The 9,246-nt window shown below is 47.6% G+C and overlaps 1 protein-coding gene across 3 annotated transcripts in view; it reads right to left on the bottom strand.

The window, feature by feature from the left end:
* The window catches only part of Dnajc16 (DnaJ heat shock protein family (Hsp40) member C16), a 39,822-nt gene that overhangs the window by 16,312 nt on the left and 14,264 nt on the right, over nucleotides 1-9,246 (bottom strand). For all 3 annotated transcript variants that reach the window (XM_004637708.2, XM_023722564.1, XM_023722565.1), the window contains exons 5-7: nucleotides 5,126-5,310; nucleotides 1,211-1,315; nucleotides 143-301 (exon numbers count right to left, since the gene is read on the bottom strand). In XM_004637708.2, coding sequence (XP_004637765.1) covers nucleotides 143-301; nucleotides 1,211-1,315; nucleotides 5,126-5,310 — 449 coding nt within the window. The remainder of the gene's footprint in view (nucleotides 1-142; nucleotides 302-1,210; nucleotides 1,316-5,125; nucleotides 5,311-9,246) is intronic.

Below are 9,246 nucleotides of genomic sequence, written 5' to 3' on the forward strand. Positions count from 1 at the left end.
CTTATTCCACTGAGCCATCTCCCCGGCCCCTATTTGTTTTAAACTGTGCACATCAGTGGAAGAAATGGTTTCTCCTCTCTGGTACCTGCTGTGCTCGTCCTGCTGCTCGAGCACGAGAAGGTGGGTGGGGCCGATCACGTACCTGCATCACGTCAGCAGGCTTGTTGATGTGCTCCTTGAAGACCAGAATGGTAGACACGTACACGTTGATGTTGTATTGCCTCGTCATCTCCTCCGCTCCTCTTACCCTGACGAACACATAGCCGAAGGACAGGTAATCTCTGTATGCAAATGCGGTCAGCTGCGAGGACAGAACAGAGAGAAGACAGTGAAGTGGTCAGCAGGCACCCAGGCGACCAATCCTGGGAGCCTGCTTCCTAGGGAGCCCAGCCCCGTCTTTGGCGATCCCTACATTTCTAGGAATTCTAGGCGGTCCCCGCACGAGAACTGCACCAACAAAGGCAAGCACAACTAATTCTTTTTTTTTCAAAGGTAAAATAATCATCTCACTGAGATTTGTCCCGGGTGTGAGCCACAGACTGTGGGGACTCAGGCCAGATGGTTGTACTGTGCTAGGGGCTGGGGCCCTCTCCCTCCCAACGTCAGGCAACAGTGCCGGTGAGGGGGGAGCCTCCTGTGCCCTGCATCTCAGTCTGTTAAACACGGATGGCATCCCTGCCCCCAGGTTCTGCTGAAGATACATGACACTGCAGGGACAGAACTGGCACAGCTGCCAGCGGTAGCAAGGGCAGTGGCGAAGAAAACCTTCAGGTTTCCAAACATTTCCCACATCCATAACACCTACAGCCAAGCAACATTTGCCTGAAATTGGGATGGGAAGTGGTTCAGATTTTCTTCCAGTTCTGAAGCGCAGGTACAGGAGACGTAGTGAGATCCTGAGGCTGCATGCAATCTGAACACAAAGCTCGCGTGCTTCACACACGCAGTGTGCACAGCCTGTGGGGACTACAGGTGTCTGCCCCTTCCCTGAGACCCAGAGAGGAGGTCTCACATGGAACTGTTTCCTTCCCTCCCTCCGTCCTTCAGGTTTGTGCTCAAAAAGCTTCAGATTTTGGAATATTTCAGACTTGGATGAAATGATCAGCGATGCTCTAGCTGTACTTCCGATAAGGACAAACAAGCCACTATGTGCAACCCAGAGATTCTTTTCCACCCCCAGAACGCGAGCACCCTGCCCGCACATGGGCACCTTGTAGATCAGTGGCACAGAGGGCGCCTGGTCAAACAGAAGGACGTGAGGCTTGTTCTCTTGCTGCCAGCCTGAGAGGAATCGGACGTAGTTTTTATTGGTAACCTTAAATTGAAACCAGAACGTTAGATTCAACATAAATAATGTTAATTTTTTACATTATTTATTTATTTACTTTTCTGTATTTAGGACAGGGTCTACAGGGTCTCACTATGTAGGCTGGACTCACAGTGATTCTTCTGTTTTCAGCTTCCCAAGTGCTGGGATTATAGGCACGCGCCACCACACCCAGTCTCAGTACCATGCCCAGACTTAGTCCTCATCTCAGCGTGCCCTAGGGGTGGGGCCGGCATGAAACGCTGGGGATCGAACCCTGGCTGCTGTACTCTGCCTAGGCAGGTGCTTTAGTCTGCTGAGCTGTCAGGCCGGCCCTACACAACATTATTATGCTCTAGTCAGGAGATAAATATATAGAACAGATTATTTATTTTTTTTATTTTTTAAAGTTTATTTATTTGTGTGTGTGTGTGTGTGTGTGTGGCCAGCTCAGCCCACCAGGGGGCGGGGCTAGCTGGCATGTGGTGCTGGGGATTGAACTGCGGTCCCTGTGCTTTGCTGAGCTTGTTCTAAGTAGGTGCTTTATTTATTTATTTTTTATTTTATTTATTTATTTTTTTTAAAGTTTTAGTTTTTTATTTATTTTTTTTTAAACATTCATTTATGTGTGTGTTTGTGTGTGGCCAGCTCAGCCCACCAGGGGGCGGGGCTGGCTGGCATGTGGTGCTGGGGGATTGAACCGTGGTCCCTGATGCTTTGCTAAGCTTGTTCCAAGTAGGTGCTTTAGACCACTGAGCCATCTCTCCAGCCCCTAAGTAGGTGCTTTAGACCACTGAGCCATCTCACCAGCCCAGAACAGATTATTTATAAAAAATTTAAAAATACAAGTTGGGTGTGGTGGTGCATGCCTACAATCCCAGTACTCTGGAGCCTGAGGCAGGATTGCTTTGACTCTGAGGCCAGCCTGATTTACATAATAGTTAAAGGCCAGAACTATACATTGAGCTCCTGTCTCAAAAAATGAAAAACAGGGCCAGGGATATAGCCCAGTGGCACAGCACCTGTCCGGCAAGTGCAAGGTTGTAAATATGATTCCCTGTGCTGAAAGGAAAAAGAAAAAAGAAAAACAACTTTCCCCAAGCCAACCTTCCACAAAAGACAACTAACTCTTTTGACTGAAGCTATTAAGCATAGAAGTAAAGAGCAAAATAAAAAGATAGATACCAGGAAACATGGAGATACATCTTTTGCAAATGGGAAGGGAACCAAGAGATGGAAGGACGAAAGGAGGGGACGGCAAGGGAAAAAAAAATTAAGACGTGTCATACTCAGGTACCAGCTCTATTATGACAAGCGTGATTATTAAGTGCTAATAAAAAATTTAAAAGAGAATAGAGAGAGTTGGTATTTTCATTTGCTTCAGCTGTTGCAGACTGAAATGATTTTGCTTGGGGCTGGAGAGATGGCTCAGTGGTCTAAAGCACCTACTTGGAACAAGCTTGGGGACTGTGGTTCGATCCCCCAGCACCACATGCCAGCCAGCCCCGCCCACAGGTGGGCTGAGCTGGTCACACACACACAATAAATAAATGTAAAATAAATAAAAATTAAAAAAAAAAAAGAAATGATTTTGCTTAAACAATTACTTTTTTTTTTTGCGGAACTGGGGATTGAACTCAGGCCCTTACACTTGCCAGGCAAGCGCTTATTCTACTGCGCTATCTCCCCAGCCCCTTAAACAACTGCTGAGGCCACTGCACAAGCTGAGTCCTAAAGTTGGTTCTTGCTAATTACAGAACACACCTCGAGGCGCACGCACACTGCTCAGCCACGAGGCCTGCAGAGCGCGCCTCGCCAACTCCATTCCTGCAGTGCGCAGCTGAACGCCTGCCTTTTCGCCTTGGTCCAGCACTGGGGACTGAGCCCTGGGCCTGGGCCATGACACCATGCCACCTGTGAGCCACGCTGCCCGCCTGACACTGGCCATTTTTAAATGATGCACAGGAACATAAAGTGGCCTTTCCCACCTGAACACTAGACACTTTCATTCACTGACATCTACTTGCTACTTTTTTTGTTTTACTTGTTACTTTTTATCTTTTAAAATATCCCAGAAGAACTGAAACCAATACCTGCACCCATGCTTACAGCAGCGCAATCTGTCATAGCTAAATCCTGGAAACAGCCAAACACCCATCAACTGAGGAGTAGATAAAAAGATGTGGGATTTTTATACAATGGAGCAGCTATAAAGGAAGATAAACTCAGTGCTTTTATAGGTAAATGGATGCATTAGAGACCAAAATTGTAAGTGAAATAAACGAGACCCACATCTGCAAACATAGTCTCCCTACTATAAGAACCTGAGAGTAAATAAAATCTGAAAGGTACAATATATACCATGAAAGGGAAAGAAACTGCTTAAAAGGAAAGAACAACTGGGATGGGGAAAGCAGAAAAGAAGGAGGGGATATATATGTATGTGTGTGTGTGTGTGTGTGTGTGTGTGTGTATACACACAAGGAACAATGTATACATTATGATACATAAAGAACAATTCGTGCATATATGTTTTGATCAATTCTGCATGTCTGTATCTGGTAAGCTGAGCAACTATTTTTTTTGGCGGAACCAGGGATTGAACTCAGGCCCTTGCACTTGCCAGAGAAGCACTTATTCCACTGAGCCATCTCCCCAGCCCCCTGAGCGACTATTTTGAAAATAATCATATGCAATATAATAACCATTGTTAATTTCCTATCATCTTGTTTTGAAATTCTTTTTTAAAAAAATCTTTTATTTATTTTTTTAATAAGGGTCTCACTATGCAGCTCAGACTTGTAGTGATCTTTCTGTCTCAGCCGCCCCAGTGCTGGGATTACAGGTGTGCACCACCAGGTTGGGTGTCGGGGGTGGCACAGTGCACCCAGGGTTTATTTATTTATTTTTTTTTGCGGAACCGGGGATTGAACTTGGATCCTTGCATTTGCCAGGGAAGTGCTTACTCTACTGCGCCATCTCCCTGGCCCCCAGGGTTAATTAATTAATTTGGTACAGGGTTTTGCTATACCGCTCAGAATTGTGGTGATCTTCGTATCTCAGCCTCCCGAGTGCTGGGATTACAGGCATGTACTACTGTGGCTGGGCACAGCATGTGGTACCAGCGATCAAGCTCAGGTCCTTGTGCTTGCCAGGCAGGCGCTTAGGCCATTGTTATCTCCCTAGCCATCGCTGTGTTTTAAAGTTCTAAAAACAATATTTGATTTCATAGAATATAGTGTTTTCTACAGACACGATATTTAAATATACAAATATAATGTAACTTGAGTATTTTCAAGCTGGGGGTGATAGTGCATGCCCATAACTGCAGCTTGTGGGAGGCTGAGGCAGGAGGACTGTTTGGAGTTCCAGACCAGCCTGGGCTACAAAGTGAGTTCAAGGCCAGCCTCAGCTGCATATTGTCCTTGCCTCAAAAGGACAAAAAACAAAACAAAACAAAACAAACAAACAAACAAACAAAAACTTCAAATTCATAAGACAAATTCCTTTCCATAAGCAGATTAATGAGCCAGAATAAATTTCTTAGCTTCTGCTATGATCTAATGTCTGCTGTTTAGAAAGGACCACTGTAACATTAGGCTCAGATTCCTAGGACAGGGTAAAATCTAACAGATGATTATTAACAACAGCGAACCTTCCCAGTCTCCAGACTTTATGCACCTCAACACTTACCTATAGACGTCAATGAAACGACCTGGTTTGAGTGGTAATTTCCATGTCAGGCCTGCAGGTTGTGGATGGGGTCCCCCTAGATAGCATGCGGGCTCTTCACAGTCATGTGGTCCCCGCAGTACTCACCTTCTCCACCAAGTTCCCGGGAAGCAGGCTTTCCACAAACTGCCGCAGGTTCTCGTGGACCACGGCGTTGTGGAAGAAGGAGACCTTGCCGTTTATGATGCCCAGGATGGAGGGCGTGCTGTGCGCCCCCAGGTGGTGGGCCAGGCGCCGCTCGTACCCTGCGTGGACCACACCGATGCCCACTCCTGAAAGAGATCCAAGAGCTGCTTGAAGCTCCAGGCCCCGGAACACTAAGAAGTACTGCTCGGTGTTAGTGTAAAATCAAAACTGAATTAACAGGAGAGAGTAGATTTCTACCGATATGCTAAATTGCTCAGTCTAGCCTCGAATCTGCAATCCTGCCTCAGTCTCTCAGGTGTGTGCCTTCATGCCTGCGCCGGACAATTTCTCTTTTTGTTTTTTTTATTGGAGACAGTATCTTGCTACATATAGCAAGCTGGTCTTCAGCTCAAGGAGATCCTCCTGCCTTGGGCTCTCAAGTGCTGGGATTACAGTCATGAATAACCAGGCTTGGCTCAGACAACCTATTCTTAACACTGGCTTTGGGCTGGGAATATAGTTCAAGGGCTTAAGTGCCTGCCTGGCAAGTGCAAGGTCCCGAGTTTGGTCCCCTATACTGCAAAACCAACCCTCCCAAAACAGTGGCCAGATGGTTCCTTCTAAAACCTGAAAATAAACTCATCACTTCACTATGCAAACCCTGAAAAAACCTGATCATTTCCCTTGGATTAAACCCACAATCCATGCTGGCCATGTTATCCCCTGCACTGAGCTGGCTCAGTCTCCAGCATCCTTGTGATTCCTGCCTGAAGGATGACCCTCCCGGGCATATGTGTAGCTGACCCCATTGGCAGCTTCGAGTCCTGCCCCATGAGGCTGACTTGGTCCCCTTTTTAGTGCTGTCCTCGCCATACATGGCGTCCCCTGCCACCTCCTCCCGGGCTTCTTGCCACAGGGCTTCCCATCTTCTTCTGTGGTGCTGGTGATGAACCCGGGTCTTGCGCAGGTTAAACACACACTCTGACCGAACTGCCCACCATCTGCGGACATAGCACATTCTTTCACTGATTACTTACTGCCTGTGTTCCCTGCTAGAAAGGAGGTCCCAGGGCCGGGGACGCAGCTTGGTGGTCTAAGTGCCTGCCTGGCAAGTGCAAGGACCAGGGTTCAATCCTGGTACCACATGCTGCGCCGGCCGCTGAAACCGGGCTGTTGGCATATGCCTGTATCCTAGCACTGAGGAGGGTGAGGCAGGAAGATCACTAGGGGTCTGAACTATGTAGTGAGACCCTGTACCATGGAAAGAAAGAAAGAAAGTCAGTCCATCCGTCCGTCCCCAGGGGCAGGGATTTTTGGTCACTGACCCATTGCTCGGTGCACACTAACCAATTCTTTCTTTCTTTCTTTTTTTTTTAATAATAGGTATTTTATTTATTGTGTGTGTGGGTGTGAGGGGGCAGCTCAGCCCACCAGGGGGCGGAGCTGGCTGGCATGTGGTGCTGGGGGATTGAACCGTGGTCCCTGTGCTTTTGCTTAGCTAAGCTTGTTCTAAGTAGGTGCTTTAGACCACTGAGCCATCTCACCAGCCCCTAACCAATTCTCTCTTGTTATACATTGAAGCTGAGGAAGAAAGCAAAAAGCCCAGACTGGTCTTCCTACTCACAGACTCTGCATAGGCCTTCACTTCCGATACCAGGGACACGGGCTCCCTTCACACACCAAGACCATACCCAGGGGCAGGGACTGGGTGTCTCCTGTCCATTCACTCTGACACCAGGACTGTCTCTGGGCATAGCATCCTCCAAGCATCTGTCCATGTTCTGCCACCCAGAGCCCCATAGTTCAGCGTTTTCACGAAGGCCTCCTCATACAGACATGATGGAGCCCCGCCTCTCTGCTCTCCCTGGAAGACGCAGGTGAGACTGAAAGCTCCACCCTCTCGTCAAGGTGTGGTCTTTCTGGCGACCACCCCCTCACCAGCAATCCAGCAAGAGCTGCCTCATCAGAACAAAAGATGCTCCAATCACCCAAGATTAGCTCTGTGTCAGCATTCAGGGTCCAGACCAAGTGTCAGAACAAAAAGATCTCTTAGGAGCTCTGTATTACAAACTAGGAATGAATCATAAAATATACCTAAATTTATTATAAATCAGTTATCAAAACTCACTTTTTTTTTTTTTTTTTTTTTTCAAAACTCACTTTTGAACTGAACATGGTGTCATATACTTGTAAATTCAGCACTCTGGGAGGCTGAGGCAGGAGGATTGCAAGTTTAAGCCCAGCATGGTTGACTTATTGAGACCTTGCCTCAAAACCAAACAAAAAATAAAATAAAACCATAGCAACAAAATAAAATAAAAAGGCTGGGGATGTAGCTCCCTGTGAAGACCCTGGGCTCAATCCCCAGTTCTGCCCCCCCACCCACTTGGGCCTTCCCTCTTAGAAGGCTTGCTCTGGAGGCATTCTGCACAGCTTTGTGTACTGCTGTGACTTTCCAAATTAGTAAATTCCTAGAATGGAAAGGCTTAGTAAATGGCAGGGATCCTAAACTGAACACTTGGAAATCGCTAGAAATCCTGAGCAAACTGCAGCTTGAGAGCGGGAGGGGAGGAGCCTTGGACAACACCCTGTCCCCTCCCTGCACTTTACATGCAGAGAAAGCTGTTGGGGATCTTAAGTGCCCTGCTCCTGGGTCAAAGAGCTGATAAAACAGCAGAACGTGGGCTGACACTGGATGTTTCAGAACCATGTCAGGTACACTCCTTTTTCACACTGCAGCAAAAAAGTATGGGCAGAACAACAGATGGAGAGTGGTGGATGAGAGGGCTGGGGAGATAGCTCAGCAGGACAAGTGTCTGCCTGGCAAGCGCAAGGCCCTGAGTTTGATTCCCAGCACCCCTCCCCCTCAAAAAAAAGTGGATGAAGAAACACTAGAGCAGAAGACAGAACCTGAATAGAGCAAGCACACACGCTGAGACACCGGGGCTTATAGGAAAGGCAGAAGAGGGCCAGTTACCCAGGGCAGTCACGTGGCCACAAAGCAAAGGCCCATGGGTAGAACAAACTCATCCGGCCCTTCTGAATTACAGATCAGCTTGGAACTTTACAGTCACCTTTCCTTTTCTTAAAAGACACCCTACATGGAAGTACTGTTTATGGGTGAAGAAGGCAGATACTGAGATGGCTGCACTGTCTTCTCTGGAAAGCAGGGTGGGCGCTGGCCATGCTCGCTGGTAGCAATCGCAGGACTCTCACAGCCTCTGCTGGCTCTTTCTGTCTGCTCCAAAGTGCAGAGTGCTGAATGGAAGCCAGCGAGGCCTACAGCGGGTGAACCCACGCATGGATTCTGACCCCGATTCCAGGTCTGCCTGGATGACAGACGGATGTGTCCAGTGTTCAAATGAACTGAACAGCAATGTTTTATTTCTGTCATGCTAAGGGTTGAACCTAGGGCCTTGTGCATGTCAGGCAAGTGCTCAGCCACTGAGCCACATCCCCGGCCCTGAAGTAGCAACTTTAAAGGAAAGGTGAGAACATTTCTTTTAAAAATCTATCTTGCAAAGGCAAGACAGTTTCTAAAAGAAACTACTGTTATATGGACCAATCCTTGGAGAATTAAAGATACTGTATTTTTCCTCTCTTGGGGCGTCTAAGGTTTTCTTTCTGTGCAGTTCTGAACACTACTATCAAGCCTGTATTTTTAGGTGTCTGAGCACACTTGTTATCACTGTGCGGCTAAACATGCAGTACATCTTTCAGGGAGATCCTTTCTTTTCCCCCTTTGGGGCACTCATCACACAACCCCCCTACTTTTTTTTTTTTTTTTTTTTTGGCAGGACCGGGGGTTGAACTCAGGCCCTTGTGCTTGCCAGGGAAGTGCTTATTCTACTGAGCCATCTCCCCGGCCCACAACCCCCACCCCCTTCTGAATATGCCTTAGGTGTTGGTGCAGAGCCAAGTAGAAGAATGCATTATTGTCAAATCCATCTCAAAACAAACCTGGGGGAGGGCCTGCCCATTAGCTGAGGTGTTTAAGTGCCTGCTGAAACAAAGCAGTCAGGCTCTGGATGCTGTGGTTCATCCCCTTATCCTCAAGCCAAACCAGACTTGCCCTGAAGGCA

This window comes from Octodon degus, unplaced genomic scaffold (genome assembly GCF_000260255.1).
Source record: "Octodon degus isolate 3935 unplaced genomic scaffold, OctDeg1.0 scaffold00092, whole genome shotgun sequence".
In the NCBI taxonomy this organism is placed as follows: domain Eukaryota; kingdom Metazoa; phylum Chordata; class Mammalia; order Rodentia; family Octodontidae; genus Octodon; species Octodon degus.